We start from the raw sequence: 20,725 nt of genomic DNA on the forward strand, positions 1-20,725 counted from the left end.
TGAGTTGTCTGTGCCCTGTCGTGCAGCTGTGCCGCTGGGGATCATCGTGGTTCCAGGAGACAGCGACCTGGAGTTATGCCGGACCCAAATTGAGAGGCTGCAGGAGGTGAGACTGTGTGGGAAGTGGTCGTGGCTGGATGCTGAGGATGGAGGGACTCAAGGCAGGGATTTCTAAGCCTCCTTGACCTGCACGCATCAGCACACATGCTCCTGCTTCTGGTAGCAGGTCATGGTTTGCCTTCACCACATGGTGGAGGCAGGATCCCAATCTGGACGGCCTGTTCCTCCATGTTCTCTGGCAGCTTCTTTCTCAGCATTGCTTTTCTGACCTTGTTCTCCAGGCCCAGAGTGTCAGTGGCTCAGAAAAATTATGGGGCAGTGGAGGAAACCAGCATACATCCTATGGGGACCTATCACCCCCTGAGTGTTTGGGGAGGCCTTTCCTCTGTCCCGTTGTTTGCTGTGCTATGTTCCTTCAGCCCTCTGTGGGCCCCGTGTTTCCTGGCACGGCTCTCCCCCTGCCAGGTGCCTGGATTAGGGTTGACCCCCGTCCAACTCTCTTCATTTGCAAGTACTAACTTCTGTGCTCCTGCCAACGTGCTAGTGCGTGTCCAAGACCCGGACACAGGCTGTGTAACCCTTGCTCCTGGTGAGCAATGCCTTCTGAGACCACAGCACGCCTCCTGGTGCTGCACTGCTCAGTCTGATTTTCTCCCAGAAGATTGAAGTGACCTTTCTTGGTCCCCAGTTAGCTGGCTCCTGTGCCTGAGGGAATCCCATCCAGCATGTGTGCGGTGTCCTGCAGGGTTGAGTTGCTGAGCTGCTTGCCTGAGCTGGCACACTGGCATCTGCGTCTTGCTCTGCCTGCTCTGCGTACCTGTCCCCTGCCCACCTCGTGCCCAGGCACTGGTGAGGACATGCAGACAGGCACATGGCTAGCAGCTCCCAGGCTCAGAGGGTAACACTCTCCTACAGCATCAACCTGGTAGACTGATGCCTCTGCAACCTCCTGCACCTCTAAAGCTGTGCATTTGGGCTGGTGTTCCTCGGTCACCTGATGGTTTACCTCTTCTCTCTCCTTGGGCAACCACTACTCTCTGGCCTCAAAGCAGGGCAGGGACCGGGGACTTTGGCCAGGCAGTGTGTAAAGCTAGATATGACAGCACATTAAGCAAACCCCACTGAGATGAGAGAGGTGCTGGGGGGCTGCCCAGACAAAGGCTGTAACAGCACACCTTGCCTTTCTGCAGGATTTCCCTCCACAGCTCTCTGCTTTAGAGCGCCTGCTCTTTCAGGTGTGTATGGCCTTGCTCCATCGTCCCAGGCGCATCTGTCATGTCCACCATGCCAGTCTCGTGGGCTCGTTTTGTGGCACCACTCTCTCCAGTGAGCTGGTGTGTGTCAGCTCCAGTCCGTCCTGTGCTGTTCCCTGTCACTGTGTGCTGTGCCTGCGTTCAAGTTCCCCTTTCCATCTAAGCACCTGTGGGCCTCCATGTCTGCAGGGACCTCCTAAAGCAGGAGGGACGCTCTGGGGAGAGATAGGGAGGACAAGAGACATGACTTTATCCTCTTTTTTTGTGCAGGAGGGAGATGGAGCCAAACCGAAGACACTGTCATCCCAGAAACTGTCGCCCAAGTGGTGCTTCCTGGACTGTGAGTATTATCTTCCCCTGGGAGTGCTGACTGTGTCTTAATTTGGGGGGGGTGAGCTGACAGACCCTTAGTGACAAGCCAGTGAGAGCCACCTGGTAATTGGGACTCATGGATATTGGGGGTCTTTGCGGCCAAGTGCAGCGGTGTTTTGCCCCAGGCTTTGTCTCTGGCTGCTGACCATGAGTGGACTGAGGGGCATCTGCTGCTCTCCTGCCTCGAGAGCTGAAGGCAGCTTGGCAGCGTGTGTCCCATCACTGTGGGACTGCTGGGCTTGCTCTCCTGTGACATGCAGGCAGGGGGCCCCCCTGCTCCAGCACGCCGGGAGCAGGGCTCGCCATGAGCATCCCGGTGGTACGGGAGCAGGGTCCCCACTGGGCTTCAGCTGCTGCTTCTCCCCAGCCTCTCCCTGCTTCCCCGGGGTGAGCGTGGGTCTGGCTTCAGCACAGTCACTTGCTCCATTGGTGTTGAAGGAGCTCCTCTCCTGCTCTGGGGATCTCTCCTCTAAGGAAGAGGGATGAGCAGAGGGATGCACTCAGACAGGCTGCTGCCAGCAACAGGCTGGAGGCTGGTTTGAAGCTCTCCTGCTGTCCTAGGAGACAGGGTGCTTGGATCTACAACTGGTGGTGGCGTGTTCCGTTGTACCTGTCAATAACAAGCTCTGATGTGGCCTTGTGCTGGTCTGTGGGACGTTACTCAGTCGAGTCATCAAGAGGCTGAGCTCCCTCTTCTCCCAGCCCTCCTTAGTGTCCCCATTTCTTAGTGCTCTGCAACGAGGTGCATCATGTTGAATCAGAGCAGTTCCTCAACTGGTACCAGCGAGTGCTGGGACATGCGCTGCACAGCCCTAACCTTCATCTGCTCGGTCTAATCCTGCATTGCAGCTGCAAGCCTGGAGCACTCAAAAGCCCCCAGAAAGACCACGGCATCAGGTAGTTGTGTTCTTGCCTTCCCTATGGCTCCCTGCCAGGAGTCATTGAGGAGGAGGTAGCAGGCAAAGATAGGTTGCACGGGGGCATGGTGATCTGCAGGCCCAAGGGTCTGCCATCAGGGTCCCAAAGGGAAGGGGGCCGCTCCTGATCAGGGGGTGCTGTTTGCCTTGCTGTGCCCTCTGTGCAAGCCACAAAGTGGCTGGATAGTTCACCATCACCCGGTGATAGAAAGTGGCCATCTCCCTCATCTCACGCCAAGAATTACCCTGTCTTGCTCTGTCCCTGTCTTGCAGCAACCACAGCTGATCGGTTCTACAGGATAGACCGTGCACAGGTGAGTGTGGCCTTGTCTTCCACTGTTGTTCCCCCCGACGTCTGCTGGGAAGGTGTTTGGGTGTCCTGTGTTCATGTGGACTGACAGGCAGGCTTATCCTTGGGGATGTGCAGGTCTCGGACTGCAGCCCTGCCCTGTGGCATCCCCTGAGGGGCGGTGTGACAGGCCTGGCCCAGGACCAGCCCCAGGTTCCTGCAGAAAGGGAGAAAGTGTGGGTGGGAGCACAGAGACTTGAGTTGGAAGCTGCCTGCAGGACCCTACAGCGAAGAGGGTAAGGAATAGCAATGAAGCAAGGCTGGCCAGGCAGCCACTGACTGGGTTCATCTTAATGAGGGGGATGTGGAGATGAGATGTATGTGTCATCTGCTAAGTTAACACGAGATGGGAAGCCTGAAAAGGACAAGGAGACACAGAGGCTTTCCAGACACAGGTCCCAGGGCTCTTTGAGCAAGTAGATGGGCTACAAGGCATGGGTTGTGAGGGGATGAAGCTATACAGAAATAGGTCTTGCTTCTGAGGAGGGCTAACTTGTGTCTTTCAGGAGCACCTCAACTATGTCACAGAGATATCTCAGGATGAGCTGTATGTGCTGGACCCAGAGCTAGTGATCACCCAGACCGTGGGCACTTCTCCTGCCATGCCTGACCTCGTTGACTCGTCTGCCACACCCACTGGGGACCATTTTGCATTCCCCTCCTCTTCCTCCTCTCCACCCTCCTCTCCTGCCCCCAGGTGAGTCTGGAATGGAGGATCTCAGGACCTCAGGACCTGGATGGCAGTAATGAGAGAGACAGGCTTGGCCTCACAGCATTGATGCCTGGCCCAGATTACAGGGGGGCTTCCTGGAAGTGAGCAGGAATTCAGTACTGAGGTAGATCAAGAGGTGAGATGCCATCCTGTCTTCCCTGCTCTTCTGCCAGCACTGCTGGAAACAGTGGGGCATCACCAGGTGGCTCAGCCATGGGGTCAACCTCCAGTGCCTGGCCCATGGGGCAAAGGTCATGGGTGCCGTTTGGCCCAAATGAGGCCAACCTTGGTTATGGGTGAGCAGTGGAGCTGGGAGCAGTAGAAATTGGAGTGGGTCTGGGGAAGAATCCAGATCAGAGAAGAAGCAGATGGCATGGCCAAAGAGTAAAAAAGTCCTTCGGCCTGCCTCTGCTCCTGCCTGCTGGAGGAGTGCCACGGGCAGGCTTCCCCACAGCTATCCCTCCACCTGCTGCGTGCCCTTTCGGGTGATCTGCTGCCAGGACTCCAGGGTTAGTTACACCTTTTCTTCTTCCCTTCCAGCGCTGAGCCTGAACGCTGCCTCCCGCAGAAAGGTGAGTCCTGTCCTACCCCTGTTGCACCCCTTTGCAGGTCACACTGTTTTGGGACCCCACCACAGGTTTTTTTGGCCTGTCCTTTCCTTGACATGCAGGCAGGAGCCCTGCTGTCTGTGTGCTTGGTGGGAGCACCGAACCCCACAGGCGGGTGACCCCAGAGGTGGGCAGGAGAGACCTGACAGTGATTTGTGGAGCAGGCCAGCCAGGCGCCTTCCTGACTCCAGCATGCGGGAAATGGTGTGGGCGAGGGGTTAATCCCCCACCTGCAGAGCCAAATGCTGTGGGCTGGGTTGAGGGGCTGTCTCTGTCGGCTCACTGGGAGCTCAGGAGGAGGGAGCACAGGCAAGGTCAGGGGCCTCACCGAGCTGAGCAAATGGAAAGAGTTTCCTGGAGCTTGAGCAGAGCCCAGTGCCTGGAAGTGTGAGTGAGTCATGGGTGAGAGGCGTCTCGGCCACTGGCTGACACCCAGGAGATCTGCTCCCCGCTTCCATCACAAGTCAGCCTGCCCATGGGCAGAGACTGCTCCCCCTGTATGCGTACCTCCCTGGGGCTGAAGTCTGACTACGCCCCCAGATACATGGGATCTCCCTCTTTCCCTGGGTTTGTCCCTTACATGCCTAAAGGTAGGGGAGCCACGTAAAACCAGACTGACCACGGGGTTAGCACCTGGAGGAGCTCCAGCTGACTGCTGAGCCTCAGGTGCCCAGCCTTTGGCTCCCCGGTTAGATAAATGGCGTTGCAGCTTGGCTTTTCTGACTCCGATCCATCTCCCTTCTTTTCAGATGACCTTCTAATAGAAGCTGCCAAAAGCGGCAACTTCAGCAAGGTAGGCACTCCCGCTGCCTGCTGTGATGTGCAGCCAGGGCTGGCTCTGAGTGCTCACCCGGCAGCCTGCTTGGCTGGCATTCCCCTCGGGCTATGGGAAGCTCTGCCAGCCCCGCCGGAGCAGCTCCTGTTGAGGGTCTTCCTCCAGGACCAGTGGCTGGAAACTGGGCAGGCTTCTGGCTAGAAGCCTTGTTCCTCTCCTGGGGGATACAGAGGGAAGGGACTTAGTGGCATGGCTAAGCTGGACAAAGCTCCATGCCGGGCCCTGAATATCCACACAACCTGCTGGGCATCCTGGGGATGCGATGCTGGGGCCTGGGGCTTGGAGCTGGGAAAGGCAACTCATCCCAAGCAATCTGGCAATCCTGTAGTTCCAAGAGCTGCACCAGGCTGGAAGAGACCTGATGGTGCGAGATTCCTCGGGCCAGACCGTCCTCCATCATGCCGTCAAATCAGGGAGCAAGGACATCGTCAAATACATCATTGAGAACGGTGAGCTGGGGCCAGAGTGCCACCCTTAGCAAAGGAGTGCGGCAGCCGAAAAGCCCATCTCTCAGCTTGGAGGGAGTGATCCTGGGCTTAGATCCCTTCCCTTCAAGTTTGCTACATCCTTCTGGCATATGGGTTTTCCCTGGCATCTGTCTGCCAGTACTGGGGTGCCCCTGTGGCTGTTGCCACATCCTGGCATGTTTCTTGGACCAGCATGTCCAAGAAATGTTTCTTGGACCAGCATGTTTCTTGGAAACATTCCTCAGTGTCCTGCTTCTGCCTTCAGGGCGGGTGACCTGTTGTTGTTTTTGTCAGCTCCCACTGAAATGCAGGCTGCTTTATTTTTATTTTAATATTTCTTTGTAATGAGTTCACAACAACACTTCTTCCCTGGGCTCAGATGCCATTGCTGGCCTGAGTGCTTTGGAGCCAGGACCTTTGGAGGCAGCAGGGAAATAACAGCCCTTATGGAAAGATGAAGAGTGTGACTGGGGAGTAGGTGGGTCTGTCTCTGCCCTGCAGCCGGGTCTCACTCGTCCTGCACTGTCTTTCTCTCCACAGCCCCTTCAGAAATCCTCGATGCCACAGAGGAGGAGAAGTAAGTTGCTGACTGACTTGCGTTACCTGTTGGCCAAACCCTCTGCAAGGTGACCAGTTATCTAGGCACTTATCAGCCGCCCTTGCTCTAATTACCAGCCATGGTTCCCAGTCCACTCTGAACTGACCAGCCCTGAGCAGCACCCCCTCCTCTGCCAGGGCTGCTTAGACAAGTGTGCAACCCACCACGAGCTTCTGCTGCAGCCATATTGCGGTGCCTCACTGCCACCCACACATGCTGCATGTCCCCGTTCTGGGGGGACATCTCACATCTCCTGCTTTCTCCTCCCCAGTGGCGAAACCAGCTTGCACCAGGCTGCAGCCTTACGCCAGCGCACTATCTGCCACTACATCGTGGAAGCCGGGGCTTCGCTCATGAAGACAGACCTGCAGGTGACAGCAGGAGGGCTGGCAGTGGGGCTGTCTGGGGCAACGAGGGGGGCTGGCAGGAGCGTGGCCAGCAGGAGGGCAGGGCAAGGGTGCTTTGGCTGGGGTCTTTGCGAGCCAGAGAGGAGCTGACATGAAGCACCCATGCTTGCCCAGTGTAGCCCAGCTGCAGAGGGGTTAAATCCCTCTCCTCCCTGCGCTTCTCTCCCTGTTGTTTTATTAAATTAGAAGCGAGGGGCTGGAATGTCTCATCCCCATCTCCCCCTTCCCACCCTCCGGGGTCAGAGCAAGGACAGTCTTGCTATGAGCTCCCTCCCAGCTGCAGGGCTCCCCCCGCTCTCCCCCGTGGCTGGCTGTGATGGGAGTGCTGGGAGCTCCTCTCGGCGGGTGAAGTCAGCCCATGGGGACCAGGAGCAGGCAGGGGCAGCCCTTCCCATCGCATGCCGAGTTAATTGAGACGTGCCGTAGTGACAAGGAGTTGTGCCAGCCCCAGCAGATGAGTCACGGGAAGGGGACTTGAGGCCATGTTTTGGTACAGGAGGTTCCCAGGACAGGCGTGTGGCAGAGGGGACGTGGTTGTGTCCGTCTGGCAGAGGCTTGTAGTGATGGGCTGTAGTGGAGGAGGTGTAGGAATGAGCCAAAAAGGTGCAGTCTGTGGGTCAGGGACACAGGGCAGGAGCCCAGCCATGGGGTGCAAACTTGCTGGGGCCAGTGGAGCTTGGGGGCTGCCTCAGACAATGTGCAGCCCCCTTGCCAGCTGCCAGGGAGATGCTGTACAGACAATCTCTGGCTCCCCATTGCTCCTTCTTGGTCCTGGCCAAGGCTTGGGCTTTGCACAGTGCCCGGAGCGGGGCTGGCCTAGCTGGAGACTCAGCTGGCAGCCGCAGGATGAGACAGCGAAGCCCAGGTGAGGTGGTGACTGGGGAGAGGCAGGGCGTGAGGGCAGTTCTGAGGGCACAGCCCCTCTCTGCCCCCAGCCCCTTCATCTGCCTGAAGAAGGGGAGCAGCCTCCAACCTGCCAGCAAAAAAGGGAGCCCCGCTCAGGCACGACGGGCTGCCCCAGGGAGCTGGGCTTGCAGGTGCCTGTGCAAATGCGTGTCCAGGTTTGTAGCTGCCTGGAGACACCACTGCGCTGACCTCGCCTGGGCCCTGGGTCGCAGCCTGCCTGCACAGGCACGAACCCACCTCAACAGAAGCCCTGGCGTCAGACCTGTGGCACAGGTTCGGAGCAGGCTGATCCCACACCCCGCAGCGGAAAGGGAGGCCGAGCCTTATCGGTTGGTGTGCCTCAGCCCGGCTGGGCAGGGGGGCCCTGGCAGCTCCGGTTTCAGGCTGCGGGCAGGCAGCGGGGCTTCTGCAGGGGGGACGGGAAAGAAACTCAATTCCTCCTCTGGTCTTTCCCCTACTTTGTTAAATGAGCGCTTGCGTTCAGGGGCTGCGGAGAGGAGGCCCCCCGAGGAGAACTGGCACCGAAGCATGGTGCAGTCCCCCTATCCCTGCCTGCATGTGTGCGGGGGGGATGTGTGCAGGACCACGGGCTGTGCCTGGCTCTTGGGGTGCATGTGCAGAAGAGGGGAATTCTTGGTGCATCGCACCTCTCCGCAGCCACGCACGGGTGGGCTTTTGTCCACGGCCATATCCAGCCCCGGCGGAGACTCCGCATATGTGACCATTGTTCCTGCTGGAGAAACACACTGCGGGTCGCCCTGGAGGCCCCGGCACCCCATAGCAGCCGCCTGTGCCCCGCTGTGCACCGGGGGATGAGCCGGGCAGGCCGGGCATCCCTTCCGGGGCCAGTTTTCAATGGCCACGGCAGAGAGCCAGGTTTCCGCAGCCTTTCTCAGCGGCATGGCAGAGCCCAGGCGCTTGGCGAGGAGGAGCAAGGAGCAGGGCGGGGGAAGGGGGAGAGGAGACGGAGCTGGGAGCTGTTAACAGATTTGCTTTTTATGGAGTGCGGGAGTTCATTAGTGGACACAGTCCAGATGGCTGCAATAAGCTGGTGAAATGTGATCCTCCTCCGGGAGCCGGAGCGCTAGCCAGGCTGCAAGAGGGAAGGGGGGTTGGTATTCCCGGGCATTCCCCAGACATATCCCTCATTCCTCACCCTCTCCTGCCTGCCTCCCCAGTGGGGAAGAGCAGGTCATGGGGACCAACCATTGTCTCCTCTCGGGGCGCTAGTGACAACTGGGGTCAGTTTCTGTCCTGGCCCATGCGCAGGGATGATGGTCCTTCAGGGGACAACTTCCAGCCCTGCAGCAAAGCCAGGCTCCTCAGGAGCACGCTCTCTCTCTGTGGTGAGCACATGGGCATTCGGCTACCACCCGCCCCGCGGCTTGGCTGCAGGCTCTGCTGGACCCAGCTGCAGCCACCTTTTTGGTGGGGGAATGGGGACACCTTTGGGTGCCAAGGCAGCGTTTAGGCAGTGCTCGGTGCTCTGACATCTTTTGCCTCCCCTATCCAGGGAGACACCCCCAAGCACCGGGCTGAGAAAGCAAATGACCCCGACTTAGCTGCCTACCTCGAGAACCGACAGCACTACCAGATGATCCAGCGAGAAGATCAGGAGACAGCGGTGTAGTGCTCAGTGTGCCTTAGCCCAAGCCAACTCGGGCAGGACGAGAAGAGGACTATGGCAACTGGCAGAGCTGTGAGTCTGGCCCAGCCCTCCCTAGATGTCAACTTGGTCCCGGGAGGAGGTGGAGACAGCAGAGCTCTGCCCCACGCTGGGCTGGGACTCTTGTTTATGAGAACAGTGGGTATCTGGGACTTGAAGCCTGACTCTTTGTGTGTCCCCTCCTTTGCCCCTCATCTAACCACATTCCCTGCCCTGGATGGGCTCCATCCCGCAGTCCTGTTGGGGAAGGCCCGGCTGAAGCCCCTGGTCACCGTTGCGCACAGGAGTGATGCCAGTGCCACCTCTGCAGGCTCCTACCTATGATCCTTGTGGGATATCGTTGCTCACCCCCTCTCCCTGCTAGCAGTCCCCCCCTGCTTGGCTAGGTTCATGTCCTGTTCCTCCTCTCCTGTCTGGCACAGCCGGGGAGGCATAGGCTGTGCAGGCAGACAGCAGAGGCCGTGAGCCTCAGACTTTGCCCCAAGGGAAGCGCCATGACTTACTGCCCCTGCCCTCTCCACCCTCCTGTCAGTTTGGGGCTGCATGGTGTCTCTTTGGTGCCCTACTGGGGCCTTCTGTGGCAGGAGGGAAGTCCTTGGTGCATGCAGACTTTCCTCGGAGCATCTGGGGCTGGCGTGGCTGGAAGCAGGGCAGCTGCTGCCCTCCCAGTTGCCTTGAGTGCTCAGCCAGTCGGCAGTCTGGCCCAGGGCAGGGATAGCATGGAGGAAGGCTACCAAGCCCTCCCACCGTCCTTCCCTCCGCAAGGCTGGGTGGTGCAGCCTGCACACACGGGGTCCGCTGGGCATCTCTTCATGAGCCTGACGCAGCATGTAGCCATGGTGGAGAGCTGTGCTTAGCTGCGGTGGAGCCTGTTATATTTCCCAAATGCTGACTTGGATCCAGCTGCCCTCCCTGCTGCAGCTCCCCCTGTGATGCTAGACATTGCACTGGGCTGGAGGGGCAGTGTTGGGGTCAGTGCTGCTCTCAGGGATTCCCCCATGTCCCCGGCCTGTCAACACGCATCCTCTGAGTCCGACTCCTGCCACCCCACAGACTGGGTGCAGGGCTTTTCAGGGAAAACTTGGGAGCTCACCCAGCCCAGACACAAGCTCCCTGGGCAGACCACCAGCTCACCCTCCCCAGTTTCAGCAGAAAGAGGGATCTGAATGCATAGGAAGCAGCAGGGCTCCCAGCCCTGAGTTATGCCTGCAGTGGGACGACATTTCACTTACCACCTGCCATGGGGCACGAAGCACCACGACACATCTCCCCTGCGGATGCTGAGCATCTGCAGGGGCATCAAGCCAGCCCTTCAGCAAGGCTTTTGCAGCGCTGACAGTCTCTGGGACCAGGAGGTGCCAGCAGAGGAGGAGCGCTGATGGCTGTGGGCCTTGCAGACCTGCTTGGCCCCTTCAGGTGGGCGGTGGTTGCAAAGCGGGTTGCTGCTCGGCTGCCAGGAGAGGATGCTGCTGCCGCCTGGGGTCTGTGTGGTCCCACCTGCGCTCACACCCAGCCGCACCCGCTGGGTAGCACCATTCGAATCTCTCCTAATACCAATGGCAAAAAAAGGGTATGAGGATACCGCAGAGAACCAAAATACCCTTCAGGCTTTTTGGCCAGGGGGCAGAGTTCCCTTGGAAGATGGAGGATGCAGTGGTGGAGAGCAGAGGCACAGGGCAGTGCAGAGTGCCAGGGGCCAGCGGCAGTATTGGCCATTAATAACAACAGCTTCCCAATACGTTCAGAGCTGGGGTGCTCCAGCAGCACCCAGGGCTCCTATCAGCACTGCTCGCTGGCCACGGACAGACAAGGCACTGTCATCTTCTCAAAGGTGCAAACTGCTGCCCCCCAGCCGGGATGCCCAGCCTGGCCCACAGGCGTTTACAGCCTCAGCTTCCCCCTTTCTCCTCAGTTTTGTATCTTCCCTTATAGTTTTTGTACAGGTAGTTGAGAGACACACTGTCCCCCTCCCCGCCTGGCCCCTCCATGCGTGTGTGAGCTGAGTTGCTGTGCAATTCCAAGCCTGGCTTGTATTTCAGCGAAGGCAGAGGGGGGTGTTGGTCACCCTGCCCGCGGAGGGCAGGGGTTCTGTGCAATACCTGGGTCTGTGTTTCCTAGATGCTGTCGTAGGACTGTATTTTTGTAACTCTGTGAGGGTGCCGGCTCCAGCAGGCTGAGTGCCTGGCCTGAGCCTGCGTTCCCATCGCTTTTCAACTTCGACCATTTGGATGTTGTTGTTTCTTGCCACTGAAATAAAGAGATGGATGTTTTAGTTCCTGTCTCCAGCTGCACCTGTGAGAATGATGTACCTTAGAAACTGGAATATTTCACACACTGGGTAAACGACCCCGCTTTGGGACAACAAGAATGGGGCAGGCACTGCACGAGTGACACCCCTTGAGGTTGAACCCCAAGGCTTCTGCCCCTGTCCTAACTGGGGCTACTCTTGAGATTTCCCTGTTGGGCTAGGTCCTTGCCCGCTTCCCTGCACAGCATCCTTCTGGGACAGTTGCTGGATGCAGTGACATTGTCCTGAAGGACCTTCTCCACCACTCTGTGGCAATACATCGATATTTGGTGTAATGTGGAACAAGGAGAAAGTTCACCACCATCCCAAGTGATGCAAAAGGGCAAAAGGTTCCTGCCCTGCTCCGGTTCCTCTGTGGGGCAGGAGACGGCAGCTCCGGAGTCAGGCCTGCCCTGTCCTTTGCAGCCGCATGGCTATCGATGGGTATCACAGCAGCATCCAGCCTCCAGATTTCAAAAAGTTTGTCAGCCCTTTTTGTGGTGAGCTGTCCCCAGCCATGCCGCTCTGCAGGGGATGAGCCTGCTCGGGGGCTTTTCCTGTTCGTTCCCAGCACCAGAGAGGAGCGCTGGGGTCCCGCTTCCAGTGCTGAGCACTGGGGTTGCAGCATCGAGGTCTGGGATTATCTCCGGCGGGAGGACCGCTCTCCGATTACAAAAGCAGGGGATTAGGGACTCTTCTGCTTCCAGCCCTTGTCTCGTAAGGAGGACTGTGGCCAATGCCATCTCTCCTGCAGAGTTTCTTTTGCAAAAGGGAGGTAATTGCTCTGGCGACGACGCGCTGGTGAGGGAGCCAGGGATGGACATGGTGGGTGATGGGGAGCTGTACTCATACCTTAAACTCGGATTCCTGAGGGCAGCTTGGCAGCCTGCCTGTCTCTCCAGCCTCCCCCTCCCCGCCTGGAGAAGCAGCCTCCTTCCCCGTCTGCGTTGTCCCTTCCACCTCCCCCCCCACCCCGCGCCTCCCTTTCATCGCTTTCAGCCTTTCAGCTCCTGCCCGGAGCTAACAGTGGGGGTCTGTAGCGGGTGTAAGGCACACCGAATTGTCCCAGCCTCCCTGGGCCGCTGCCCAGGGACCAGGCGGACGTGCGACTGGGAGGAGGGGGCCCGCTCCGCTTCAGTGCCCAGACCCCGGCACGTTGGCGCTTGGCCCACGTCTCGGCAGTGAGGACCATCAGTAACCATGGCAATGAGAGTTTTCCAGCCGCCCCGGTGTCAAATTTATGGCGAGGGAGAGAAGCAGTCCCAAATACGATCGCTGTGATCAGGGGTGTTAGGAAAGGTGCAGTCCACCGTGGGGGGACAGCCCTGCCCTTCTCTCCAAAGGGCCTCAGCATCCCCCATTTCTCCCTTGCAGGTGGGTGTCGGAGATCCAGAGGTCTGTCTGGCCTCCCATGGGATGGAAACACACCCGGGGGGGGGCAGTATATGCATATGGGGGGCACGTGTGCAGGCTGGGAAAGGCCGTGCAAGCCCAGCCCCAGCTAAACAGAGCTGGGGTGACAGCAGTTGACCCTGTTAATGATTACCTGCCACCCGCCCACCTCCGCAAGCCTCAACAGGGAAAACTCCCCCCATGCGCAGCTGTGTCCCCGCGCTGGCACTGCTGCTCTGTGCAGTAACGCTGCCCCAAGGATCAGGCTTCAACTGGAGATGGAAAATGCAGAGCCGACATGCCATGAATTATCTTGTGACGTTTTTTAGAAGTAAAAAGCTCAAGTTAGGCAATTGCAAGGAAATGCACCTGGGTTGGTCATGCTCCCTCTCTTCCCTCCTTCCCTTGGTATGAGGCCCCTTTCTGCAAACACAGCCTTCTGCTGCTTGTTTGAGCTGGGGAAGGAGCCGTTCCCTTCCCCCGGCATCCCTTAGAAAGGACCCGAAGGGACCAAGCACAGCCAGTGCTGAGGGCGATGTGCACCAACCCACCTCTGCTCTCCCTCCCAGCCGGCACCTGCCTCCTGGTCCCCAGCCCAAGGAGGCAACGGGGGGGAATGGGAATGGCTGGAAATGGAGAAAGGAGTGAAAATTTGCGCAGGGCTTCACTGTACCTTGGGCCACTCTGCCCTGCGGACACCAGCGGAGTCTCTGGCTTCTGGCCAGAGATGGCTGAAGAAAAGCAGCAGCGCTTGCCCCACACCCAGCTCTTTCACAGCCCCACCAGGCCCTGCTGTGCCCATGATGCTCCCATAACTCAGACTTGCAAACCTGATGCCACTGAACCCCAGCCAAAAGTAGCACACCTAGGCCCTCCCCCTTCTGTTTGACCCTGAAGTTTGTCTCCACAGCTTTCTTCAGCTGTGGTTTAAAGGCCCAGCAATGCGGGGGGGCTGGGGGGACCTTTGGCTTTGCTACCTGTCCAGCTCTCAGGACCCATTTCTGCAGCCTGTGTTCAAAGGTACAGCCCAGCATGTCCAGACCCCTGGCCACCCAGGGCAGCACCCCTTGCTGTGTGTGCAGCGGGCAGGGGAGATGACACGCTCCCACGGTTGCCAGCCCTCCTCTAAACCTCCACAGATGTTCAGGAAACTGCCGGCAGGGTGAGAGTTAAATGCGGAAATCTCTCCTAAAGCGATTCCTGGTTGTGAAGCAGCTCATAAAAAACAGCACCCCCACCACCCCCACCACCACCTCCCCAACCCCACCTGTGGCAGCCCTGCTCTCAGCAGCCTTCTTCCAGGATAAGGGGTGGAAAAATGGCTCCATTCCCCACCACAGCCCCATTCTTCTGGCATGACACTTGCCTTTCTGGCTGGTAACTGCAGAAGAGAGTTGGCTTGGCCCCTGCCTCTCTTCACTTCCTAAGAAAAGGGGGTGGATGGGAGGAAGGGAGCAATCACGTCTGCAAGGTCCTTTCATCCCCAACCAGCAGTCTGACCTCATATCACTGCTTGGTCCAAGGAGAAGGGCAACAGCATGGCTGAGTTGGGGACAGGCTGGGTAGATACCTGGGCCAGCATGAAAGCCATGTGCTGCTTCAGGTGCTGAGCAGCTCCCTGGTACCCTCCCAGGAGGGGCAGAACAAGCGGGGAGGGGTGAAAAGGACAGAGACCATGAAAGGTCGGTCCACCAGTGCCAGTGGCCTTGGTGGGGAAGGAGGCATCCAGGGAGCTGGTGGAGACACACATGAGGTGGTTCCCTTCGCTCCATTTAGCCCCAGGGGTGCCCCAGGGGCCATCTTCCAGTGGGTCTCAGAGCAGTGGGCCCCAGGGGAGCCTGCCCTTGCCGGGCTGTTCAGCTTGCACCCCTCCAGCCGCTCTGCGCCGCCGGGGTGCGTGGGGAGCTGAACCCCCACGGCTTCCTCCCTACCACGCCGCAGAGCACGGAGGAAGGTGAGACACCCCGTTTAGGGCAGGGGGGACACGGGGACGTGGCCTGACCCCTCAGGCGCCGCTCCCCGTGGCGGGGAGCCCACCACACTCACCGGCTGAGCAGGGACCGCCGCCGGCCCGGCGCTCCCCCTTCCCCGCCTGCCCCCCGAGGCCGCCCCTCCGCCTTTGTGCCTGGGCCGGGGCGGGGGGGGGGGGGGCGCAGAGGAGGAGCTTGCGAAAAGTTTTGGGTTAAAAAAACCACCTTTTTTTTGCTGCCAGCCGAGCCCGACGTCAGGGGCCGCTGTGCGCTGCGCGGGGGCTCCGCACGCGGCCGCCACACAAAGGCAGCGGCTCCGCGCAACGCACCGCTCCGCGCAACGCACCGCTCCGCTCCGCAGGTGAGTGTGGCACCCCCCGCACCCCGGAACTCGGGGTTGGACTTACCCCCCCTTGCCCTCCCCGAGCCCCCGCGGACGGCGGCGGCGCCCGCTCGACGCCACGGGGATGGGGCGCCTCCGGCAAGGCGAGCGGCGAACTCACCCTCGCCTCCCCGGGGAGGCGGCGGGGGTCCAGGCTGAGGGGTCCCCGGTGGGGAAAAGGGCTTTGCCGGGGTGGGGGACATGGCCCTGGGTGGGGAGGAGCTGCAGGAAGGGCGACCGGGGCAGGGGTCCCGGGGGCGGCAGCTCCCCCGGGTGCGGGCTCGTCTGCGAGGAGCCAGGGAAGTGCCTGGAGGTGCAGGAGGAAAGAGTTTCGGAGGGAGGCAGGAATCCTGGAGAGCACGAAGGGCTTGAGGCAGTGGGCCGGGATCTTACCCCCCCCACACTTCTCCCTTTGGGGGCACCCCACACCGGTTCGGGGAGGGCTCAAGGCGGTGGGAGATGCTCCTGCCGGAGCCCGGGGAGCCGCCCCGGAGCGGGGGCTCGGCCACCGCCAGCCTCTCCGGGGGCGAGGGGGCAGACCGGCCGCAAGGCGGAATAAAGGGATGTGGGGAAGGGGCTACACTGGGGTCACGGCACAGCATCTGCCCTGGGGAGGGAGCAGAGGGTAGAAGCATGGAAAGGCACTGCCTGCTCCCCTCTCTGCCCCACAACGCCGAGGCAAGAACGCAGAGCAACCCCTTTCCCTCTGTAGCGTCTTTTCCTCACTAAGCCCCTGCGGCTCTGTTCCCCTCCGGTCCCTCCTGGTCATGCTAACACCTTGGCTCACGGGGAAAACCTCAGTCTCCCCTCTCCTGGCAGCAGGGAAATTCCTGCTGGTGGGATGCTGGGTACCCCAAGCCATGGGGTCCCCGAGCACTGGGCTCCCTGCCCAGAGACTGGGGAGCAGCTCAGCCCGCGGAGGTAGGGCAGCAGTCCTGTGCCCACCTCTGCTGGAGCCAGCTGCAATTGGAGCTGAGCCAAGAGGTCCTGCTGCTGGAAGAGGGTCTTCGAGGGGGCTTGACAGCCCAGCAGCCACCCGGCTCCCAGGAGAGCATCAGGGTGGCAGCAAGCGGACAGGAGCTGTGGCCTGTGGTAGAAGAAGCACTTTGCTGGTAGCACTACCTGGCCCTGAGCGATGTCAGGAGATGGGTCCAGGCTCTCCCATTGCAGTGGTGGGTGAGCTGATTTTATCAGCTGATAAATTTTTTTTATAGAGCTGATCCTAGATTATTCAAACCCAGGGCAGCTAGAGGAGAGGGGGGACGGGGAAACGGGGACTGCCATGGTGTGGCCATGCTCCAGGCTGCTCCACTCGTGCAGCCCGTTCCTGGGAGAGACCAACACTGTGTGAGAGCCAGCTGGGATCTGAGCAGGAGAGGAGCCAGGGCCCGGCAGCGATGCGGGAGGAGCTGGGCTGGGCGAACACGCCTGAAGGCACTGGCAGTCTGACCAGGAACAGCTCTTGTTTGACTGGCAAAGAAGAGATCAGGCTGTTAATTGGAAAACTGCTCTCTCTCTCCCTTATGAATGCTTTAGGATGAGCCGTGGCTGAGGGTCCCTGCAGACCTTTGCCTGGGGGCATGATCCATGAGTCCCTGGGGTTGTAGCTGGGCTTCCCCTCAGAGCCTCCCCTCCCACATCCCTGTGTACACATGGGCAGGGCCCGACGGTACCCGTGTGGGGAGCAGAGGGTGTCCACGCAGGGGTGAGCAGGGCAGCCAGGGCTGTCTGCCCTGGGCGCTCAGAGGCCGCGTCCACAGGTCCTGAGTTGGAAAGCGCTGGGTGGGAGGAGCAGAGGGAAGCGCTCTGCAGCAGGGGATGGAAGAAGTTTACAGAGCACCTGAAATCAGGGGGATGCTGTGAATAGTGTGGGTGCCAGAGGTGCTGCCCCATCCAAGCTACTGCAGAAAGCGAGACAGGAGTGCCCGTAACTCAGCTCAGCCCCAGCCTTGCCATCTGTAACCGGCCCATCCAGGCAGAGCTCTTGCCCCATTTGAAGGCAGCCGGGTGGGAGCGGGTCTGAGCTGTGCCATTCTCGGCAGGATGGCTCCCAGCCAGGCTGGGCGAGGGGGAAGGCAGCTCTCACCCCCTCGGCTGCGCCTTCAGCCAGCTGGGCTGTGTAATTCCCTCTGACAGTTCAATGCAGAGCGAAGCCGGCAGCTTCGCGGCGGCGGACGCATGAAAGGTGAGTGCACTGGGGCCTGAATAATGCGGGGAGCTGCTCTCTCCGGCCTGCTGCCCGGGGAGCCTGGGGGCAGGGAGCAAACGCTGACCCTGGGCTCTTCCCTGCACTGATGTCCCCCGGGGCATGCGGTGCGTCCTGACCTCTACAGCCCGGTCCCACCAAGCCCATTGTGGAGCCAGGGCAGGTGCGATGTATTTGCTGTCTGTCTGCTGTCACACAGATATGGGTGTCGTCCTAAAAGGCTTTGGGGGAGCAGAGAAGGGGCCACCAGACTTGAGATGCCAGCTCTGCACGTCTGCACTCCTGCTGGGAGCAGGAGCTCAAACCCCAGCGTTGGCCAGAGGGTTGCCATGACCTGGCCCAAGGCCACCGAGGGGGGCTGGGGGCTGGGGCCAGGGCCCCAGGAGCTGCACGCTTGTGTGCAATGCACCCTCGTCCCCAACCTGCTCCCACGTGTGTGGACACGCATGCACATGCATGCACAGGCAGGCACATCCTCCCCCTGCCTGCACGGGTGCTGTGCTGTTGGCCGCGGTGCCAGCAGTGGGCGCAGCTCTCCCGCTCCATCTTTCCAACAAGCTCCCACGCTGTGGGGACTCTTTATTTTTTGTTGTTTAATCCGCTGATTTAGCTCTCAGACCCTTCGTGGCAGTGGGTTTGTTTTTGCTGGGCTTTTTTCTGTCCCCCCCCAGATTCCTCTGGAGCCGGAGAAGGGTACCATGGCAGCTGTGCTCCCCTGGCCCGGGGGCTCTTTGGTGTGGGGCGGCAGCCTGCTGGGTCCTGGATAAAGGAGCCACAGAGAAATACAGGGGGGTAGGGGCTGGGGACCGGCACTGGGGAGCGGGACCCCTGCTGCCAGCATGCAGGCGGGGGCTGCTTTGTTTTCTGGGGGCAGGAGCAGCATGGGCCCTGGGGCAGCCTGGTGCTGGGTGCACCCAATCAAGGTCCTTCCCCAGCTGCTGCGTGTGGTGCAGGGCTCCCCGCGGAGAGCATTTTGGCCACACACAAGGTAACGGGGGGCTGCAGGGATGGGAAGAAGCTCCCAGCCCAACAGCTCCCTGACCGGAGGCAGTTGCTTTGATGCACAATTAACCTGCCTGTTGCAATTAATACATGTGGACTAACGGGTGGCAATGAGCAGGGCATCGCGGTGTACACACACACAGGTGCATGTGTGCGATGGCGGCAGCTGCCGTCTCACTCCCAGGCAGGCTGCCCGCAGTGCGCCGTGCCCCCTCCTTGCTGCTGCATGGCATCCCGACCCCTCGCCCGCCTCACCCTCTCCCTCCTCCCCAGGCAGGATGCAGGTCCGGGGCCTCCTCCTCCTCCTGGCGCTGATCCTGCTGGCCGCCACCGCTGAGGCTGGCAAGAACAAGAAAGGTGAGGGGCTGCCCGGGACAGAGGGCCGGGGGCCGGTGGCAGCTCGGGGCGTGCTCCCGTGCCCCCACAGCGAGCACCCGCTCCCCCTTCCCTTGCAGAGAAGGGGAAGAAGGATGGCTCTGAGTGCGAGGACTGGCGCTGGGGACCTTGCGTCCCCAACAGCAAGGACTGTGGCCTGGGGTACCGCGAGGGAACTTGCAAAGACGAGAGTAAGAAGCTCAAGTGCAAGATCCCCTGCAACTGGAAGAAGAAGTTTGGAGGTGGGTGCATGGTGAGGGGGTGGCTGGGGACCACCCTGGGCTGGGTGGCTGGGGCTGGTGGCTGCACTGGGTCTTGCCTGGCTGTGACGCCTGTCCCCTCTCTTCCAGCCGACTGCAAGTACAAATTTGAGAGCTGGGGGGGTTGTAGCGCTCAGACGGGCGTGAAGACTCGCTCCGGCATCCTGAAGAAAGCCCTGTACAATGCCCAGTGTGAGGAGATCGTCTATGTGACCAAGCCCTGCTCTTCCAAGATCAAGTCGAAGTCCAAAGGTCAGTCCCCACCGTTCCCATCCCCAGAGGGATCCTGCTGGGATCCCGAGCAGGGGCTGTCTGGGGGGGGTTGCTTGGCCCCTTGGGGTTGGGCTTTGCTTCTGGTGTGGGGGATCGCGTAGGATGCTCTTCCCTCTGTCACCACTTGCGACAGCCCCAAAGTCCAGCTGCTGGCTGGGTGGGATGCAAGTGCCACTAGGAAAAACCCTGGTGTGTCCCCCACAAGTCACCACCAGGTTTGGTGGGACACGGATTTCCCTCTTTCCTCAGTGGGGCTTTGCATGGTGGGGGGAGGCTGCCTGCAGGGATGTGGCCCCTGCGCCATGCCAAGCCAGCCATGCTGGCTGGGTTTCTGCCACGGTAGCACCTGGGGGATTGGTGAGCTGCTGGTGGACACATTAACTCTCGTCTCCTGTGCTTCTTGGACACAGCAAAGAAGGGCAAGGGGAAGGACTAGAGCGGGAAGCCAGCATCCACATCGGCCCCTCGACATGGTGCCCACGGGGCTGGAAGCCCAGCTGCAGCCGGCCCACACTCCAGTCTTCCTCCTCCTCTCCTTCTTCCTTTCCACAACCTCTTCTTTCACTGAGATGCCTTGTTTTAATCGCTAGTGTTGTAGAGAGCAAACCCATCTGCCACACAGGAGGGGCTGCTGCCCGCCCTACTGCCGCTGCCAGTGCGTCCTGCTCGCCTCCTCTTGGCTGGGGATGAGCCTGGGGAGCAGGGATGGGAATGCACATATTTCCACCCTCCGGCACAAATGAGATGCCTTTGGCACATTCTTTGGCAAGCCTGGGAGCCTCCCTGCTCCTCCACCAGGCATCGGTGCTGGAGGGAAGGGCTGGGTGTTGAACGCCCAAGTAACCCCTGTTACTCACATGCCCCTTGCCCATGTGAGGACTGCTCTTAACTCAGGGGGCTTCTTCCAGCATCCGTTTGGCCAGGGCAGGAGTTTCCTGCAGCAGCTGGGGAAAACAAAGCCACCGTCCCCAGGAACCACTACGTTCCTTCTCCTCCATCACTTCTAACCGTGTGTCCATGCCGGGGCTGCAGCCCCTCTGCCTTCACTGCAGCAACACTGGTGGTGGGTGGGAGCTCTCACTTCTTTTGGAAAATGGGGTTTGTTTTCTTTTCCAATAAAAATCTTTTTAAAAAAAAAAGCCTCCAAACCCAGCTGTCATCCCCACGTGGTGCTGCTGTGCTGGAAACCCCAGCAAACCTCAGCTTTGCTGACGCCAGTGGGACCAGCAGTGAAGTCATCATGTGGCTGGTGGCCAGGGCCTGAGTGCCACCACACATTGTCCTGGAGAAGGCGCGTGGGTCAGACCCCACGGCCTCTTCTTGCCAGTGCTTTGGGCTGCTCGCATCACTCTTGGAGGGAGGGATGGGGCTGCCACGCACAATACTGCAGGAAATGTCACCCATGGGTGACTGGGGAGCTGGGGAGGA

The 20,725-nt window shown here is 60.1% G+C and overlaps 2 protein-coding genes across 10 annotated transcripts in view; both read left to right on the forward strand.

The window, feature by feature from the left end:
- DGKZ (diacylglycerol kinase zeta) overlaps window positions 1–11,431 on the forward strand; it is a 52,619-nt gene extending 41,188 nt beyond the window's left edge. For 5 of the 7 annotated variants that reach the window (XM_063331854.1, XM_063331855.1, XM_063331852.1 and 2 more), the window contains 11 exons: window positions 27–106; window positions 1,251–1,295; window positions 1,584–1,653; window positions 2,876–2,916; window positions 3,458–3,648; window positions 4,204–4,235; window positions 5,021–5,064; window positions 5,435–5,555; window positions 6,114–6,150; window positions 6,443–6,542; window positions 8,998–11,431. In XM_063331854.1, coding sequence (XP_063187924.1) covers window positions 27–106; window positions 1,251–1,295; window positions 1,584–1,653; window positions 2,876–2,916; window positions 3,458–3,648; window positions 4,204–4,235; window positions 5,021–5,064; window positions 5,435–5,555; window positions 6,114–6,150; window positions 6,443–6,542; window positions 8,998–9,114 — 878 coding nt within the window. In that variant the 3' untranslated portion in view covers window positions 9,115–11,431. The remainder of the gene's footprint in view (window positions 1–26; window positions 107–1,250; window positions 1,296–1,583; window positions 1,654–2,875; window positions 2,917–3,457; window positions 3,649–4,203; window positions 4,236–5,020; window positions 5,065–5,434; window positions 5,556–6,113; window positions 6,151–6,442; window positions 6,543–8,997) is intronic. The other 2 variants (XM_063331856.1, XM_063331850.1) reach the window with 1 other exon arrangement.
- A 3,616-nt stretch (window positions 11,432–15,047) lies between these two features.
- MDK (midkine) lies at window positions 15,048–20,405 on the forward strand. 3 transcript variants are annotated; one of them, XM_063332272.1, is made up of 6 exons: window positions 15,095–15,160; window positions 17,318–17,366; window positions 18,663–18,746; window positions 18,845–19,006; window positions 19,115–19,276; window positions 19,708–20,405. In XM_063332272.1, exons 2-6 carry the CDS (start codon window positions 17,360–17,362, stop codon window positions 19,731–19,733), a joined length of 441 nt encoding a protein of 146 aa, XP_063188342.1. In that variant the 5' UTR covers window positions 15,095–15,160; window positions 17,318–17,359; the 3' UTR covers window positions 19,734–20,405. The 3 variants fall into 3 exon arrangements, with proteins under 3 accessions (XP_063188343.1, XP_063188344.1, XP_063188342.1); XM_063332273.1 differs by lacking the exon at window positions 17,318–17,366 and having other exon boundaries at window positions 15,048–15,160; XM_063332274.1 differs by lacking the exon at window positions 17,318–17,366 and having other exon boundaries at window positions 15,082–15,160; window positions 18,667–18,746.
- The last annotated feature ends 320 nt before the right edge of the window (window positions 20,406–20,725 follow it).

This window comes from Chroicocephalus ridibundus, chromosome 4 (genome assembly GCF_963924245.1).
Source record: "Chroicocephalus ridibundus chromosome 4, bChrRid1.1, whole genome shotgun sequence".
Classification (NCBI taxonomy): domain Eukaryota; kingdom Metazoa; phylum Chordata; class Aves; order Charadriiformes; family Laridae; genus Chroicocephalus; species Chroicocephalus ridibundus.